This window comes from Gavialis gangeticus, unplaced genomic scaffold (assembly GCF_001723915.1).
Source record: "Gavialis gangeticus isolate Ggan-Ray unplaced genomic scaffold, GavGan_comp1, whole genome shotgun sequence".
Lineage (NCBI taxonomy): Eukaryota > Metazoa > Chordata > Crocodylia > Gavialidae > Gavialis > Gavialis gangeticus.
In genome coordinates, this window is record NW_017729001.1 from 26,692,532 (window position 1) to 26,712,209 (window position 19,678).

The following is a 19,678-nucleotide window of genomic DNA, read 5'->3' on the forward strand; positions in this document are numbered from 1 at the left end:
TTTTTTTTTTTTTTTTTTTTTTTTTTTAGCATTGCCCAACTGGATCTAATGAGCAAGCTTTGTCTAGCAAGAGTATTCAGGTCCCTGTCCTGGCTGTTAGGGACTCCTTCTTGGATGGCAGAAAGCCAGGTGACAGAGCGAGGCAAAATGGTTGCTGATAACCAGCAAAGGGAGTACTGAATTAATACACGTGCGTGCTGGGAAGGAGAATGTGCACTAACTTTCTAAACCTGCCTATATTTGATGCACAGCTCTGTGGTTCATCTTTGGTCACTTGAATGTGTTGCTCTTTAACCTGACTGTGAGTCTCTTGCTTCTTGAGAGAAGCTCAAGTAGGAGGATGGGGAGGGAGGATCCTCCTGTAAACACCAGCTGGTGGCAATAGGCTCATCTGGAGCATGGAGTCACCTGCCTCCCTCTCCAGAAAGTTGGGAAAGGGGCTTTGCCCAAGATCTATCGAGACTCTCTTGTTTCAGGATGAACCCAGCCTCCTTCCTCCTGTTTGGAGGGCCTAACATAGGGAAGCTGATCTATGGAAAGTGCTGCAGGGTGGAGGGTAAAGCTTGTTACAAGTGATCCGACAGGTCTTCCCTTCTGCTGTCCTCAGAGCAAAAAAACCCAAGCAACAGTGTCTCGGAAGAATGGCATGGCAAGGCTTTGGACTGGCTGGTATTGGCCACTTTAAATTCCCAAATGGGATAAGGGCTTGAGGAGAGATGACGCAAGTAGTCTGTGTTTGGTCTCTTCCCCTTCTTCCTACCCACCAGACCAAAAAAAACAAGGCGGGGATGTGACCATGCACTTGTCAGCATCAAGGTAAACTGTTCCCTGACTGGAGGAACAGCGTGTACTGCACTCTCGCTGCACCCTCTCCTTGCACAGAGGGCTCCAGTCAGTACCTCTCATGGCAGACTTTAAAACTGCTGGCACTGGCAATTCAAGGCTGCTGTAGAGGCCTTGAAACCTTTGGGGTCTGTGTACTCTGGTCAGATGTAACAGATGGCTTCACTAAAGTACACAGTAGGAGCCAGAGACTGCCTTTGTACTTCAGTCTGTTTGCAGCCCAGTAGCAGGATCAGGGACTGTGGCTAGTGCCTTCTGGAGTTCCTGAATGGCATGGATGCATGCAATGGGTGAGGACTTCCTTACTCCTGCAGGTGGAGTCACTGTCCCCTCTTTTCCAGGTGAGAAGAGGGTTGTAGGCACAGAGACATGCTGAGCCCACAGTCACCTGTAGGCAGACCACAGTATCTGCCAGATGCAAGTTAACTTTAGCCCTGGTTCTTTGTCCAAACATCTAGACCTATAAAAAGCTTCTTAATGTACAAGATGCAGAAAGTTAAATTCTGCCTTTGGCAGTATCGTGCAACTTCCTTGTATTGGAGTGCTAATGTAGCCTTAATGACTTCCAAAGTGGGAAAGGATGGCTGTGCAAGTGTCCATGCTGGAGGAACCCTATCTGGCAACTCAGTGCAAGATGATGCAGGTAATAAGTAAATGGCCTACACCTGTGATCCATTGAGTGATTAACTGGGGAGGAGGCAACAAAATTAATTGGCTCAGTCGAATAGTGGAGTCTGCCTACAGGCACAAGCTAATGTGAGTCTGGACTTCTTATGCAAGGTCTCTTCTACTTTGCTGGGGTGGGAGGTGCTGTTAAGATGCAGCAGATCTGGCAAAAGAAGATACTTTCCACATCTTATCCAAATGGGCATGAATTGCCAGTGTTCTTGCACGAACTGCAAGAATTGTTCTGTTTTTTTTTTTTTCCACACACTCCAGCTCATGATTCAGAGAGAAGAGAGCTCTTGAGTCAAGAAAGAAGGTGAATGGAGTGTGCCTGGATCCCACCTCTCCATTGGGGTGGAGGGGAGTACTGTATTGCTTGCCCTTTTGGGGGGAGGGGTGGTGGCTTTGTTTGTGGCTCTTTTTTTTTGTTTGCTTGTGTTTTGGGGGGGTGGGGTTTCTTGTTTGTTTAGTGTTTTTTTTTTTTTTTTTTTTTTTTTTTTTTTTTTTTTTTTTTTTTTTTTTTTTTTTTAACTTTATCTCATCTCATGAGAACCTAACTTCATTTTGAGTGAGGTATGGAGCGGTGCAAGGATTTTCCATGCAGCTCAGCAATGCAGTAACAGAGGATGTGCTCCTGTTGTGCTCCATGTGCTGGGTAGAGAACTGTTCCTTAACCGGAGCTGGGGGAATTCGGCCTTGTCAGCCAAACTTCCAGTCTAGTAGGAGCCACTCAATTGGAAGAAAGTGGAAGAGCCTCTCTGCTCTTGCTTAACTGGTTCTGTAAGAAAATACCCAGGCAATAACAATGAGATGTTTTTGTTTTTCTTCCTAGCCCCTAGCAGGAGGCCTTCTCTCATGTGCTAACTTATTCTTGTGATGACTTGCTTTTCATCTTTGACTGCAAGTGTAACCTCAGGCCACTTCCAGCTAGAAGCATTTAAGTAGTGTGTGCTTTCTAATAGGGTATTGGCATGTGTTGTAACTTAAGCAGCTGGACTACTGGGGCAAGCCCCAACTAGGAGATGTCTAGCTGGAAGAATCCATCCAAGAGTTCAGTTCTCCATGTGAAGCCCTCTACAGCTATTGAACAGATCCACTCTGACCTCTAGCTAGGGGATTATGATTTTGCTTCACTCTTGGTAGCTTGAAGTCTTGCTTATGACTGAGCAGTTGAAGGATTCCAGCATAACTTATGGGCATTATGAGCAAGACATAATGGAGGGTTGGCCTGCCTGGGGCACGGGTGCCATGAATGGCACAGGCAGTCTCAGTTGCATGCAGCAGATTGGGGAAGAGTTGGAAAGCAGAGCAGGGAATACAGGGGAGGGAGCAGAAAGCAGAGTAGTCAGAATAAAGGGCTGGGAACATGAACCAAAGCAGAGAATTGAGCAGTGGAAGGGAATTAGTGTGGCATGTGGAGGAACATGAGGTGGGTTAACTGATTACATGCATTTGTGCTCAGTACAATCTTTTTTGCCAAGCATGCCAAAAGTTAAGTAGTCTGTCATGCCTCTCAACTTTAGCACTGACTAATTTAACCAGTGCCTACAGTCATAGGGTCTAATTGCTTGTAATCCTTGCCCTGTCCCTCTTTTTTTTTCCCAGCCTCCCCCTCCCTTAATATCATATGTTAGACTTATGACTATGGAATGTTGATTTAATTGGAAGTTACCTCTAACTTGGTATGAGGAAAATTAGTTGCCCTTTGAACTAGGGTTTGGGCAGCAGTGCCCAGGAGACTGACTGTCTTGCCAACTGACTGCAAGCTGGGTGAATAAAGCTGTAGACTGGGGTGCCTGAAACTCCTAGCTGGGAAATCCTTGGGGGTTGAATTACAGCAACATGTACCAAAAGGGTAGCATGTATACTGAAATTCCTTAACTGACTAATTATCAAAACAATTTTAATCTGTTAAGCATCTAGGATGTAAATCCCCTTGAAAGGAGAAACTGCTTGGGCATATTCAAATTTGGTCACATCCTAAAAACATTGTTTGCTGTGCATAATGCTCTTCAACTTCCCTCCAGTCCACCTGTAGCCTAGCTTTCTTGGCTTGTAAGATGGCTGCGATGGACACATTGCCTCTTGAACAACTTTCTCTATATGTGGGTTAGCCGGGCTTTGGGGAAGTTACTCATCTCAACTCTGTGTAGAGTTAAGGTTTGGTCATGTGCCTTAATCTGAAAGCTGTAGATGTTGAATGGGCACTGCTTCAGCAATGACTATAAATGGGGAAATGAGCAGTGTCTCTCTCTCCATAGCAGAGAGAAATAAAACTTCTGCCCAGCTCAGATTTGCTGTAGTCAAACCTGCTCTTCACTGCACAGGATTCAGGGACTCTTTCTAAATCTGTTGCACACTAGGGAAAGGTCAGAAGCTTATTTCATGTGTGATGGTTGTAGTGAATTGGTACAAGGCATGCCAGTGTGCAGGTTGGATCAATCCAGCACAAAGCTGGACTAAAGCTTCACTCTGACTTTTTTTAAAATTAGGCTTAACGGTTAGCCTGACAAGCCAAGATAACTACCTGAGATCAACTAGCCTCAGACTGGATACTTCTAGTTCAGTTTGAGACTGCTGTCACTCCTGATCTAAGAGGTTGTCTTTAAACGAGGTCAATGTTCTTGGACAGGGTCTGAGATCAAGGAGAAAAAACTAACATGGTGCTTCATGCAAGGAAGACAAAAGTAGCAACTGAGTGACTTTCTGCCTTCCTTGCGGGGTGGGGGAGCGCTTACTTAACCTAAAATAAGATTATATCATTAAATGATGGATCTTGACTAAATGGAGTGAATGACCTAAGGTCTTCTGAGTCTAGAAAGCAGACCTGGGTGTCCTAAGACTAGCAGGAGCTGTTGTAGTCAGCACTCTAATTTCTCAATCACTTGCAGATGAAAACATGTGCTAGTTGTGATGACCAAGATATCCCCAGCATGACGGCTTTATTGCCATTAGCTATAGCACTTGTGCCTCTACAAGAACAGTAGCTGGTGTGGAGAAGTGCATGTGGGCAGCATATAGCAAGGTTCCTCTTAATTGCTTCTGGTGTCTTGTCTTAACACACAATCTTGGTCCTATGTATGGAAGTAGCTGTGTTTACAACAACAGTTGCACTGATGAATTCCCAGCCTTGTTGCACAGAAAGGTGTACCACAATACAAGTAAAGTGGATGTTGGCAAACTAGCCCACCATGTGCCCTGCAGCACGGGTGGCTTACACTGTAGCCTGGCATTAAATGTCAGCACTGTGGAGCTGAAACTTGAGCCCAAAGTGGGTGAACATTGACATTTTTTTTTTAATGTCATTCTGTACCAAGAGCTCACCGCTCCTGTATATGAAGTAATACAGTGACTAAACCTAAAGTGGGCTGCTTCTAGTGCAAAGGGGGAATGGCTCCAGTTCTCCAGAAAATGAGTTGCATCTCCCTAACTACTTCTTGTACCTCCTTTGTGGCTTCCTCACTAAAGGAGCTCCATAAACTTGAGGCCTGCTTTGAGACTGACTTTCAAGATGCCTCTCTCTTCCCCATTTGCTTCATGGGGAATCACTTTCTCCAGCAGCTCTGAATATTAAACCTGGGTCAAGGGGCTTTGAGCCATGCACATAGATCACTGTATTTAAGTAGGAACATGGCACTGGTGGTGAAGACCAAGACTAAATGCATCTGTTCTCTTGCAGAATGTGAGGATTGATCCCAGTAGCATCTCCTTCAACATGTGGAAAGACCTTCCTATTCCTTTTTATCTCTCCATCCACTTTTTTGAAGTGGTAAATCCGACAGAGGTGGTTAATGGGGCGAAGCCTATGGTGGTCGAACGCGGACCTTATGTCTACAGGTTTGTATTGGTACTGGGCTGATGGCTTGACCTGGCCCCAGGCAGACTGCAAGGGAAGGTACCTGTTTGGCATCTGGATGGCTTGAAGCTTCTGTCTTGTGCACCATGGGGATCTGGCTGGGTAGGCCTCTTTGGGTTCAGTCTGCAGTGCTGTCAAGTTGACAACTAGTTTGCTTCTCAAGGTTACCTCTTGATCTCCATTGCAGTTGGGTACGTGGAGGGAAGATGCAATAACACTTCAAACTTTCCAACTTTTGGCTGCAATGCATCAGCTCGCTATTCTAAGTTTCTGGGCTGAGGTTGGCCCTGTAAGCAACTGGGGTGTGATTCTCCAAACTTACTGGTTTTCTTTCTTTCTGCACCTTTTGTACCCTTTCTAAGGCAGCTATTTAAGGGGGTGGGGGGCAAGAACCCAGACCCTGGATCACGATGGACTTGAATTCCTACTTTGCACTTGGGGGTAGGGAAGAAACTTGACACCCCCACCCCCTTTCCACACAAGGTAGGCTGGACAGACTAGGTAAAGTTGCATAGGAAGGCTGGCTCCTAAACCACAAGATGTCTGGGTATTAGGTCAGTGATCACTCCTGTTTCTGACTTGCTAGGTCAGCACTACCCAAGTCACATGGCTGGTTGATATGTTGTGCCTCTATAAGCAAATGGCTGGCTTCTAATAAGCTTGGTTCTTTCCTTGAACTAAAATGAAGGCAAGCTTGTTGGTATCAAATACCCTTGCTTGGATGGTGACAGACATCCTGTTGTAGTGGTCTTGAGACCTCCCTTAGTGCTTTCTAGAATGCCCAAAGCCTCTAGATGCCTGCTGGCAACCTGCTGAGCATCCTTGACATGACTTGGTGGTATTTGCTAACTGTCAAATAGCCTGGTGTGTGTGTGTGCTGCTCATGTCAGTCTGCCCTGTTCCTGTTGCTTGGCTGACCTTCCCTTCCCTTCTGCATAGAGAATAAAAACCAGGAAATGGTCTCTTCCTGCCTCCCTTCCTGCCTCTACCTGCAGAGGTAAACAGTACAGCTGGTTCAGAGGCGCTCATATTCTAGATGTCCCAGATCTGGGCTATAAAAAAGAATGGCTGCCTGTGTTCCTAGTGTTTCCATTTCAGACCAGCACTTTTTCTGTCAGAGAAAAACAGAGTAGCCAATCCCTAATGGGATTAATACACTGACTTCCCCTCAGTTTCAGCTTTGTCAGCAAAACCTTAACTTGCTGTGTAAGCTCTGCTCCTGTTCATGCAGCGGGGTGTTGCCAGTATGTTATCAACCACTGCAAAGCACTCCTATGATGACTTGTTGGTTATCTCTTTCCACAGGGAACACCGGTTTAAAACCAACATCACTTTCCATGACAATGACACTGTTTCATTCCTGGAATATCGGCATTTTCACTTCCAACCTGACATGTCTAATGGAAAGGAAGAAGATCACATTGTTGTACCAAACATCCTGATGCTGGTGAGACTACCAGAAACTCCTAATATTTCTCCATCAAATGAAGGAAACCCACTAGAGCAGTAACAATGTAATATCCTCTAGTGCATGAACCCTAGCCTTAAACTAGATCTTCAACCACATGATGGTAGCTGTAGCTGCCAGTCCATCCCTAAAGTTAGGGACATGTGTTGATAACTGTAGTTGCAACTATTCTTCCTTACTGACTTGACTCATAAGTGAATAGCAAAAGATCTGAAGCTGATTCTGCAAGACTTGGTCCCCTTGCAGACAAGGAGAAGCAGCTATAAAGCCCATGGTCATGCTTTCCTAAGACTGAAATGCTGTCATGTCACCCCCCACTTCTGGGGAACAGAATAATCTTCTCAGGGGGTTGAGGTGCATCCAGAAATAATGCATGTGGCTGGAGGTGATGGACTTAAAGGTATGCTAGTAAAGCATTGGCCTGGAGTGGGGAGTAACTTGGAGTAGACGTGTCTTGTGGCTTGACTTCTTGAGTGAGCCACAGGAGCTTCCATTAGTACTAAATGGCAGTAGAGCATGTCCTGCATCGCCATTAGCCTTTCTACCCACCCCTTATGCAGAAGTTCCTCCTTGGAGGATTCTTGAGCATACTCTAAGGTCACATCCATCACAACCCTATGTACCACCTGGGTGCCCCTGCCTCTTCCTCCTAGAGGGAGAGGCATGGGGAGGAAAGCTGGAGAGCTTAGATAAAAACCATACTGGTTAAGATTTGAGTTGGGGTGAACTTGGCTTAAGTTGCAACCCAAACCTGGGGAGAGCAGGTTTGTGAATCAGAACTTGGCACAGTTGAGATGAAAGTTGTTGTCTAGCCTATATTTTAGAGTAGGAGGTAGTGGCAGAAGGCTGTGGTACTGGGATGAGGTGTGCCATGGTTTCTGACCCACTGGCTGAGCAGGGCAGTAGCAGCTTGCTTGTTGTATTCCTGAAGACTGTTCTGAATGGACACTAGCTAGTATTGTGATTTCCTGAACCTCTCTTTCAGGGGGGAGCGGTCATGATGGAGAATCTCCCCAGCTTTCTGAAGATGATGATAAGTACTGCGTTGTCTGGCCTGAAACAGGGGCCTTTTATGAACCGGACAGTGGGGGAGATCCTGTGGGGGTATGATGATCCACTTCTGACAATACTGAACACCTTTGTACCTGGCTTGCTCCCTTTCAAGGGGAAGTTTGGCTTGTTTACTGATGTAAGTACACCTGTGCTTAGCAAGGCTAAAATGCCTACATTGAGTTGTGGGACAGACTTCTTGGTTCTCCCTCTGTCCACAAAGTGAGTTTCTTTGCTGCAGTTGCATGTAGCAAAGGAACAAAATCTATGATGCACCCCATAAAACAAAGGGAAGTATTTATCTGAACTTAAAAGTAGTCTTCAGTTCCTTGAGGCATTATTCTCTGCGCTCTGAGCTGTAGCACCAACTTGCTGCTGCTTTGAAGGTGAGCAGGAGTCCAAAGGATTCCCTGTCAAACATTGCTCAATACTTCTGGCAGGAAAATATCAGTTTACCTTAGATAAGGAGTACATCTAGGAAAAACACAAACAACAATCAAAATGTAATGACCCCGTTAGTATGAAATGACCATGAAACTGGAATTGGATATGATGGATTGTAGGAAAAGCTCACACCTATCTTTTTTTTCTCTTGTGCAGTTTAATAACTCTAATTCAGGACTGTTCACTGTGTATACGGGGGTGAAGGACATCCATAAAGTCCATATGGTGGATACATGGAATGGGATGAGAGAGGTAAAAGCCAAGTTCCCTAGAACACTGGTCTGCTGCAATAGTGCTAGCTAAACTATGTTGTCCAGAAATGCCTCTGACTCAATTCTTGTATTGCATCTGTGTAGCAAAACCCCCATGCTAGCATTACTGACACAGATTCCAAGATGGGGGAACTGTTGGGCATGCTAAGATTCAAGAGAAATGGCAATATTGATTTGCCATTAAAATACAAGCTGCCTTAGGTGGGATTCCTCACACTTTCAAAGTGGGACCTGCTGACTGTAAAGATGTTGGGGAGTTTGGAAAATAAGATCTGGGTTGCAGTGCTATGTGGCATCACTTCTGAACCAGATGACTGCACAGCTTCTAATTGGCAGAGTCTTTTTTTTTTTTTTAAAAGCATGGGCTGCAGATCCACAGCTGGGGGAGAATTGATCTTAATATGGATTGGACCTCTAATTGGATGGGGATGAGTCTGGCTTGTGTAACCTCAGAAAAGTCTCTAGCTGGATGGCTAGCATTTGGATAGCAGCCAAGGAGAGCTTTGGAGCTGAAGTAATAGTTTGGTTCCTAATACCAGGCTGGGATGGAGGCAAGCAAACTGGCAGTTTTCTAGCTGGCTGGCATGTCTGAGTGAAATGTAATGCATCCAGGAGGTTCTTCCTTAACTTTTAACTTTTCCTGCAGACAAAATATTGGCGGAGTGAGCAGTGTAATATGATCAATGGGACTTCTGGAGAAATGTGGCCACCTTTCATGACTCCTTCTACTTCTCTGGAGTTTTATAGTCCTGATGCCTGCAGGTATGATGTGCAGAAGTCTGCCTGGCTACCAACAATAAGGCAAAAGCTTATGAAGGGTGGTGCTACCTCTTGGCTTCAGTGATTTACAGCCATCAGCTGTCCACCCAAAGAAGGACGAGTCATGACTTGGAACTGAAGTCCCACATGCCCTTAAGAGGGAGCCAGGAAATAGATGGTGGCTGTCTACCTGATTAGACTTGTTTTGTTTGAGCCACCTTCAGATGGGGAAGGTGCAGTTCCCCACAAGAGGAGAGGTGGAAACAGAAGAATCCCTAACTTAGTGGGGGGATTGGCTGGCACCTAAACCTATAGCACAGGTAGGATTTGAGTTCTTATACCAATTCCTTGCTCTGAACACTAGACCACTACCATAGTCACAAACCCTGAGACTGTCTAGAGCAGTTTCTTGTAGAGGTCAAGTTCCTTGACTTGCAGAGAACCTCCTCTTCCTAATATCTCTTCACCCAACTTCTGTATCAAAGCTACTTGAAGAGTCATCTGCACTTACTTCCAGTATCCTAGCTAGGAGATGAGGGTACTTTTTTTTTTCACTTCAATGAAAACTCGATAGTAAATCTCACCTTCTCCTAGTTGTAAAGAGGCAATTGTTCCAAGAGCATCTCCTGACTCAGCTGTCTATCTTTCCACATAGGGGCTGAAGCTTGCTTCCAACTTGAGACATTGCCTCAACTATAGCATTTGGGGAGCCATCTAGCTATAGCATGTCTTTGCCTTCATGTAATAGTGAAAGGAACTGAATACTTGCCTAAGCCCTTTACTGGCTACTGGGTGAATACACAGGTTGCCCAACCATAAAATGAACACCTGCATGTTTTGGCCAGTGGCTCTCAAGCAAAATAGTTTCAAGGGTGCAGGGTCAAACTTCCTGATTTTAAATGTGACCTTAATCTCAATTCTTGAGGTTCAAACGAGGACAATTTTTGTTGCTACATGGCAAAAAAAAAAACACAAGGGCCTTTCAGCAATACTGTATTGGCAGGAGGTGTAGTGTCCTTGGTCCCATGCCAGGCAGCAATCTGTTCCAGAACTAACTAGACAAGCCTTTTACCATTTTATTTATTTTATCCCACTGAACAAGCAGCATTGGGCCCTTCCATATTGAGGCCCCTTGCCATTCTTGGATGCTAACCCTACACTGCCTGAATAGGATCTCTTGGCCTGCAGAAGTGCTGTGCCTGGCAGCTGCACTGAATGGGATTGTTTTCCTCCATGGAGGAAGCCACCTGTGTTCCTGAGCACAGGGGCATGGGGCTGTGCACCAGATCATGGGCCTCTAAACTAGAAAAAACACTCACCATGATGGTGGACAGAAGAGCCCTTTTTTCCTAAAGAATGTAGGAACTGCAGCATAAGGCCAAAGGATGCTTCTTGCACTTCCCTTTAGTGCCCCTAAATTTAATGTGTTCTTAGTGGGTCCTGCTGTTTTGTTCCCTACTGGAATAACACCCTAGATGTAACACTCCTTCCAAGCCTTTTCCCTCCATGGGAGTGTCCCATTGCATTTCAGAGTCGGTTCTGCAGCCTGTTGCTGTATGTAGCATGTAAGACTGGTTCTGTTCCCTCTAGGTCCATGACACTGGTGTATGAGCAGCCTGGAGAATTTAAAGGGATACCAACTTTTCGTTATGTGGCTCCAAAGACTCTGTTTGCCAATGGAACGGACTACCCTCCAAATGAAGGCTTCTGCCCCTGTAGGGAGTCTGGAGTCCAGAACATCAGCTCCTGCCGACTAAGTATGTCTGTCTGCGTAAGGCTTGTCTCCTGTCTAAGTTGCTCTGTGAGGTGTGGTTTTTTTCCCAGCAGACTCCCCAATGTCAAATGACCAGTGGTGGTATTTCCCCCCTCAGTCTCCTTCATCGTTCTCATACTGTCAAAACCACACTTAATGGTGTATAGACCTCCCTCCCAAGCCCTCTTTGAGGGGCATATTCTACATTTTTTCATAGGCATTAGGGCTGGAAGGGACCTCAGAAGATCATTGGGTCCTGCCCCAAGAGCAAGAAGTCAGGTGGGGTCAAAGGATCCCAGCAAGATATGTCCAAATGTTGTATAGTAATGTAAAGACCAGGAGTGTGAAGCTCTTAAAATTCATGGTAAACTGAATAGTTTCCAGGTACTGCAAATAGTGTCAAGTAGCTTGCATACCTCTTTAGAGGTCAATAGAAATGGGTGGCAAAATGCCTAGGACACTTCTATTCTTGCTTGTAATATTTGCATGTTCTGAAGTTGCACTAGTTATTTCTCAAGTCCCAGTGGGATGGTCTGGGGCTCTTTCCAGCTGTACTGAAATGTAATGGGTGTTCTTCACACTCTGGCTGAACCATTGGCTATTAGTGGGTCCAGTGCTTTTCCATAAAGGCCTACCACCTATGGCTACTACCTGTTGCTGTATATCCTAAAGTTGCTTATCTGGTTTTACTAAACACAAACCATCAATAATAGTAAACCCTGTCCTAGAGGGTCTGAAACACTTTGTCTTTTGTGGACTATTTTTTTTTTTAATCTGGCTTGTCCTGCATATGGAGCTAGTACAGGTCTCACGACTCCTTGAGATGAGCATTTTGCAGGAGACTAAAAACAAGGTCCATGAAACTTCATATGCAAGGCTTTTACCATAGGTTCGAGCAGTGCATGCAGGTTGGGTAGCTAAGAGAAGCTGGGTACTCCTGTTACACTAAGGAGTAGGCAGCAGCTCCTTTGTTTGACAAGGAGCCAAACTAAGCCAGATTCTCCAACTGGCTGCAAGATGGGAGGCCCTGGAAGGGTAACTAATCTGGTTAGCAAAGCCTGGCTTGTCAGCAACCCAACTATGCCCAGGAGCCCTGATTTTTAGGGTTACTGAACCCAGTATGATTTCAAAGAAGGTTAAGTTCAATCTTCCTAATAGGATCAACTGCTAGCAGTAGGACTAAAATCTCCTCTTAGTCCCAACTTCCTGGTGCCCACAATGGATTGTAGGTATCTGTATGAAGGACTTGCAGGGGCCCTTCTTCCAATCCAGATGGTCCCATAGTGGTTGGTCAGCTTGTCTAAACAAGCCTATTATCATGAACCTTCTGCTGTGACCCCTTTTTTTCTTTCTGCGCAGATGCACCAGTATTCATTTCCCATCCTCACTTCTACAATGCTGACCCAGTCCTAGTAGAGGCTGTTGGTGGACTCCATCCCACAAAGGAGCATGGGCTCTTCTTGGATATACACCCAGTGAGTTGGTCTCCAAGCTGTGCATCTCTCCTCCTGAAAGGGGAAGACTAAAGCTGAACTAGAGGGATCTGAGTGAGCAAGCCATAGTGTATACCCTACATAATTTTTTTTCAGAGCTCAAGCAGAAAAATTTAAGGCCTCTTTCAAAAGTACCCCTATATCAAATGGTCAATGGAATTGGCTACCTTTTTCAGCTTCATGCTCAGCCCTATGGCATGCTGCCATGAGCAGTTCCATAGTGCAAAGACATGGTGATTATTACAGGGACACATTTAGATTAAAATCCCTGTAAAACAATAAATTTACTGGCGCACCTTTTTATTTCGCAACTTGCAGAGAACAGATCAGATAAAGTATCACAAGTAATTCAGTTACAGCTAGTCCTACCTCTGAGCAACTCCTGTTGTTCTGGACCTCTTGGAGTTGGTGAAATGGGATGTTAGTCTCTTATTCCTTGCTCCTTCATGGGGGGGAGGGGGCAGGGGAACTGAGCACAGCTGGCTACCATAGCTTATACCCTCGGGCCCGGTGGAGGAACTCTTACTGGCATTAGAGTTCAGTGTTTAGTCATGGCCACTCTAATCAGCGCTACATGACAAGTGGATATCTTCATAAATCTCGCTGCATGCCATATTCCAAGGAAATGGCAAAGTGCAGTGCTTGATGCTGGGGGTGGGGCAAGTAGCCCAGTTGCCTGCTCATACTTGATTACTAATGGGGGTACTTCTTGGTGCTTATCCTATGAAGCGTTCATAGCGGTTATGAAGCTACAGGATTACAACTAGGGGAACAAACATCTTTTGATGACCTACTACTAAATAGACCATTCCTAGTATACTACCTAAAATAAGCCCATCCTGACACATTATCCAGCTTCTCTAGTAGGCTGAGTTCTGCTAGGTGAATTTTTTTATTTACTTTGTATTTTAAGGCTTTCTCTGGGCTGGCACCTATGACTCTCTACTTGTGCTGTGCTGCTTCCAATGAATAATAGACAGGAAAGCTCACTTTTTCTATATTGTTAGCCTCTACAAGATCATACTTTAGAGCTACTCTCATAGAATCCTAGGGAAGAACTCAGACTGCTGGCAGGCCATTGGAGTCTCCCAATCCTGTAGAGTGCAAAGGCTGGCATGGTAGACAATGCAATCCTACCCAAGCTAGAGGTAGGAGACTGGTACTTGCCATGACACTTCCCACCCCCCCTTCTGCTGATCAAAATGGTTCTAGTGTAAGCATCAATTTCCAGAATAAGGTAGGGCAGCACTGCTTCATGCTAGAAAACATGCCAGAGTAGAGATTGCTATATGGATTTGGCCAGTATGTCCAATAATGGACTGAGAATTGTACTTTACCTCTTGGAAAGGACCTAGTTTCTCCCCACCTCTTATTGTCTATGCATACTTCTGTAAGTAAAGTCCATAATGGTAAAAGCTTCTCTAGAGAGAAACTGTAATAAACTTAATTAAATCACCAACAGTGTGCTGTTGTGAAGGCTAGAAGCATACTGGGCTGTATTTAGGAGTGTTGCCAGCAGATCAAGGACAGTGACTTATTTCCCCCTTTATTCTGCCCCGGAGGCCACCTCTAGAGTAGTGTCCAGTTTAGGCCTCCTGCTACAGAATTGGAGACTAGGGGAAGGCGGTGAAAATGGTTTGGGGGCTGGCATGACTTGTGAGGGGAAACTGAGCTTATTTAATCTGCAAAAGAGAAAACTGAGAGGGATTTTAATAGCAGCCTTCAAGTTGCTGCAGGAGGGTTGCAAAGAGGATGGAGCTGAACTGTTCTCAGTGGTGGCAGATGACAGGACAAGAAGCAATGGGCTCAAGTTGCAGCAAGGGAAATGTTGGGGGAGGGTATTGAGAGCTCTCATGAGTGCAGCAGTGAAACACTGGAACAAGCTACCCAGAGATGGTGGACTCTCCATCCTGGGAGGCTTTTAAGGCCTGTCTAGACAAAGCCATGGCTGGGATGATTTGTTGGGGTTGGCCCTACTTCTGAGCAGGGGGTTGGACTAGATGCAACCTCCTGAGGCTCCTTCCAACCCTCACTTTTCTGATTCTATGAAAGCCTTCATACTACACAATTTAACCTTCTCATCTAGTAGCTGCAGGCTATGGTAAGTAAATGTATAATCCCTCCATATTCCAACCTTTTAAATAGCTTTGCACTAGGAAGGTTTTATGGAGAGACTAGAGGATAGATTAAGTAGAGGTGGTTTCTCTGAACAGACTTCCTTGTGACCAGGGAGGACTTTGGTCTCTCAACTCTTCATGGTAACATCCCCTTGAGCTTGGCAGTTCTCATAAGTTCTTCCAGTTGACCAGCATTAGCTGGATACAACCACAAGTCATGGTAGCATCTGCATAACTAAATGTGAAGTTTGTTTGTGTGTGGTTTTTTGTTTTTGTTTTTTATCTTGAGTTATTTTTCAATGCAAGCATCTTTTGGCAGATGACTGGCATTCCCATGAATTGTTCCATCAAGCTGCAAATGAATCTGTTCATGAAACGGATCTCGGGCATAACGTAAGTTGCCACTTCCAGAGGAGCAAGAGACCGGTTGAAAAGCTCCTCTTGTGCTTCCCAGTACAAGCCTTGGACCACAGGGACTAGAGCAAACAGCTGTACTGCAGCAGGAGAGTCTACCAATGGAGCTTAATTCTACTCCTATCTTTATTAGGATTCCTGAACTTGTCATAGCATTTCTGTAAGGGGGTTGGAGGGAGGCTGTGGTGCCTACTGGGTTCTAACAAAATCATTCTGTATCTTTTCTCAACTGTCCATAGCAGCTTGCCTTTCCTTTTTTTGCTTTCTTAACCTGGGACTTGGCACCCCATCTGTCAAACATTAATGTTAATATTTCATGCACAATTTTGAGTAGCTTCCCTTCAGAAAGACTTGGAACCCTTACAGCCTGTGTGGACCAGCCAGCTGAACTTGCATAAGGGTAAAACTTATTTCTTGTTTTCCTCCTTCAGGCAAACAGGGAGGATCAAGCCAGTCATTTTGCCTATAATCTGGTTTGGAGAGGTGAGTTGGCTCTCCCTTGTGGCTAAACAAGTGCCAGCTCTGCAAAACTTTAAATGCTGGAGAGAGAAATGCTGGGGAAGTGTAGGTGGTTCCCAAAGACCTGCAGCATGAGGAAAGGATTAGAAAGATTGTATTGGGTGACTACCAACATTCAAAGGCTAGACCTCCAGGATCTCCACTGCAGTTCTTGGCACAAGCTTACTCTTCAGCACTTTCAGCTGTGCACTCTTCCATTGCAATACTGAAAGGGACAGGAGGGGCTAACTTGACCATGTCTCCTGTCCAGATGTTTCAGTTGGAGTTTGCCATGTGTATGTAGACAAGCAAGTATCTGTCACCTGAACATGTGGCAGGACATGCCTGTCCAAAGAATTTGATGCTACTGAACTGAAGACTAGGAAGTGGGCTCTCAAGGAGTTCTGTCCTTGAAGTCCATGACAACTGGGAGGAGAGGCAGGCAATGCAGCCTCTGTTCACAAAATAACTTTTAATTGGCCTGGCATGATGTCCTACCTGTGACTGGGTTACATAGTCTAAAGCTTTTTTTCCCCAACATTCTTGGAAGAATGGAGTGCTATGTTGCTGCTACCTCCAAACTCTGCTTTACAGAACCTGCTAAACTAACTTTCTCTCCTCTTCAGAGTGGTTCCATTGAGGGTTCAGTCCTAAAAGACTTCTATACCAACCTGGTCCTGATTCCATCCATACTGGAATATGTGCAGTATATCTCCATTGGTCTGGGTACTGCTTTGATGATTGCTGCCATCCTACTCATAATAAGTCAGGTAGGAGCTTGCAACTTGACTTCTGCTGCTTTTGTTTGGTTTGTGACCTTTAATCAATTGTGTATCAAGTTCATGCAAAAAAAAAAATCTGACTCTGCAGCGCATGCTGATCTGATGTGGAATGATGGAGCGCTCAATGTTTTGCTTGCAGCATGACCTGCCATTGCTTTTCTACTCCTCTTTCTCTCTGCTAACCTGAAGTATTTCTAGCCAATGGTCTCTATTTGGGAGTGACTTGCTTTTCATGCTGCAGGCTTGTGAATGCCAACACACAGCACTTCTAGGGCTTTCTAAATTGGGTCATTTGTAGTGGACTCCTTCAAACAAAGAAGCCACTTCCTCTACTCTACCCAGGAGCTCTGTAGCTCTAGTTCTTGGTGTTTGGGTACCTGAGGCTTGCTCTTATCTCCTAGCTTTAATTGGAGTAGGCTCTGAAGTTTAGCTATGGACTGAAATGCTCAGAATATACAAATGCTTCCACTTCTGCACTCCTTCTCCACTCAGTTTAAATGCTAAAACATGTTTGGGGGGGAGGGGGGGTCTCATTTTTCCATGCCATGTTTACTGGCAAACATCCTCCACCCATCTGGGGCTTCAGATGTTTCTAAAAGCTCTGGCAGGCAGACTGAAGCCTGGAGGCTTGTGCTTTGGATGCCCCTAAGCTTTTTTGCTTGGCCTCAGGAGTAAGTCAGGGAAGAAGCTCTCCTGTTCCCAAGAAGTGGGCATAAAGCCAAGACCTTCCCACTCCAGGAGCTATGTGGGAAGTTTTACTATATACTACCATAGCAGGTACTATCCCTGTGCCAAGCAAGCTGTCTTCCCCAGTGCAGTTAAGAAGACCATCTCTGTAGTCAGTGTTTCCCTTGCTAGGTAGTCCTAGACTATGCTTGACCAAGCCTTCAAGAGGCTGAGAAGAACATGCACTCTTTTTGAGGTGATTCTCTCTGAAACAAGAGTAGCTTCTAATAGGGCAGAACAGTCAATATGATCCCACCCAGCCCTTCTCTTGTATCCATGCTGCAGTCTCTGCACAGTAGAAGCCAAATAACTAAATACAGGGTGTACTGAGCACCCCTGCCAGCTCTGCTAGAGGCTGAGCATTACTAGCCATCTGTAACAGTAGAAATGTGCTGCTGGCTCTACCATGTGCTCAGTGGCTTTTGAACTAAGCTTACAGGAATTGGAAATAAGGAAGGGATGCTTGGAGGCTTTAAAACCCAGACAGTCAGTCTGTCTTGGCTGGGATCTAGTTGGGAGATGGCTGTGCTTTGGGAGGTCATCTGGTCCAGCCACCTGCTCAAAGTCTCTTCCAACCCTCACTCTTTTTTTTTTTTCTTTTAATGGTTCTTGGCCAAGAAAGTAAGGCGCTATTGCCACACAGTCCATGTCAGACTAAAATGGATTTTAATTGGGGTATGTAGACCTATTTTTGAGACCTTTGAGTGAAGCAAGGGTGATCTTGAGTAGTGGAGTCCAGTATGACCCAGAATAAATTACTCATTTTTTGGTTATTTAAACACTCTCCTTGTGGCAGGGCCTTCTGGACTGGCATGAAATAATGCAGGCTTTATGCTGGTAGAATCAAATGCTGTGGCCCTTCCCCTTCCAGGGCAAAGCTGCTCAGAGCACAGCTCGTCAGCCAAAGCATTTTCCCAGGCATGTACGTGACTGAGCTGGCTTGGAAGTGAGAGCACTTCTGTTGCAGGAGTCCAAGATAGCTCCTCGGTGCCAAGGGGAACTCCACAAGGGACAAAAGGCCTGTGCAGCACTCCTAATATAAACCCCCTATATACTCAATGGCATTTAAAGTCTGGCACTTTGGTGTCCAGGTACTTAGTGGAGTTGCTAGATTGGGGTGGGCAATTATTTGGGGGGGGGGCTGCTTACTGAGTTTTGGCAAGCCATTGAGGGCCATATGGCAGGCAGCCAGGAGCAGATAAATATTTTTCTAACTTTTTTCTTTAGGGGCCCCACAGGCCAGAGAGGATGGCTTGGTGGGCCACATCTGGCCCCCGGGCTGCATTTTGCCCACCCCTGTGCTAGACACCCTGCATTATAAAATCCTGTTGCACTTCCCTGAAGAGACTGTTTGCAGCAGTGAAATGAACTGGGATTAAATGCCAGCCAGAATCTACTGCACAGGAAAAGCACTTTTTCCTAAAAGCTCCATGTGCCAAAAACCAAACTGAGACCGAGATGGGTGACCTTGAGGTCAAGCCAGAACTGGTGACTGCCTGAGACTTTTTTTACAGGGTTGGTTGTAATAGTTAGGAACCCCAAATTCCTGGCCTTCTGGCTTAAATGGGCTGGTGCCTTCACTCTTTCCCCTTTTTCTGCAATGGGGAAACCAACTTGAGGCCACGTGGGTATAATGGACTGCTGCAGTGCCAGCCAAAGGCAGATTAAAATCTGGAGTTAATAGGAAGCATTAGGCTATTAAAAAGTGGGACTGACTCTCTCTCTTGCTTCCTCTGCTCCTGGTATACTGTCATCTAGCTCTCCTGTACCTTATGCTCCTGTTCATGCTAGGACAACAGCAATGCATGCCAGTCTGAGTTGGCTGCCATGTTCATAACTGTCTATAGGCTCATAACTACTCTCAGCTGGTCATCAAGGTGACCTCTTCAGGGTGGTAGGTGTGTGCATGCTCAGGCAGCTTGCTCCTCTGGCTGAACTCCATTCCCTCAGGCCAATATGCTGTTTTTTGAGGGCTCCTTCCATGTAGTCTACTTGGAAGCAGTAGGATCCATGTGGGACCTTGTTCCTTTGTTTTTAAGGGAACCCTGTGCCCAACATGAGATTGAGCCCAAGGCTAACAGGCAAATTTGGTGCTTTTTTTTTTTTTGTCCACAGTCTTCCAGTAGGAAGCTCTCCAGCTGGGTAATGATGTAAGCAATAGTCTGGAAGCCAGTTCCAAGTGTAGGTTATAGAGATCAACCTGGCCACACTTCCTTACTAGCAACTTGAGTGCTGCTTGCTAGAAGATGAGCAAACCAAAAACTTGAAGGCTATAAGCAGATAGTTGTGGGGTTTTTTTCTCCAGGACCAAGTCTTATTCTGGGATCTTAGATGTGCAAAACCCATAGTCCCATCCTAAGTACCTGTGAAGTATTAAATACTCCTTTCTCTCACCTTCACAACAGTAGCAGTTGATTGGATTTGATAGTAATTTGAGCTGTATGTATAAAAATGACTACCCTTCCATATTTGCTGCCTGCCTACCTTCCCTTCCCCCCCCCCCCCCCCCCACTCCGTCTATTAAGTTTTTACTTTCT

The 19,678-nt window shown here is 45.4% G+C and overlaps 1 protein-coding gene across 1 annotated transcript in view; it reads left to right on the forward strand.

Moving 5' to 3' along the window:
- Window positions 1-19,678, forward strand: part of SCARB1 (scavenger receptor class B member 1) — a 29,262-nt gene that overhangs the window by 1,257 nt on the left and 8,327 nt on the right. The window contains exons 2-11 of the mRNA XM_019507104.1: window positions 5,189-5,346; window positions 6,671-6,812; window positions 7,819-8,022; window positions 8,484-8,579; window positions 9,246-9,361; window positions 10,949-11,115; window positions 12,471-12,586; window positions 15,041-15,114; window positions 15,567-15,618; window positions 16,260-16,403. Coding sequence (XP_019362649.1) covers window positions 5,225-5,346; window positions 6,671-6,812; window positions 7,819-8,022; window positions 8,484-8,579; window positions 9,246-9,361; window positions 10,949-11,115; window positions 12,471-12,586; window positions 15,041-15,114; window positions 15,567-15,618; window positions 16,260-16,403 — 1,233 coding nt within the window. The 5' untranslated portion in view covers window positions 5,189-5,224. The remainder of the gene's footprint in view (window positions 1-5,188; window positions 5,347-6,670; window positions 6,813-7,818; window positions 8,023-8,483; window positions 8,580-9,245; window positions 9,362-10,948; window positions 11,116-12,470; window positions 12,587-15,040; window positions 15,115-15,566; window positions 15,619-16,259; window positions 16,404-19,678) is intronic.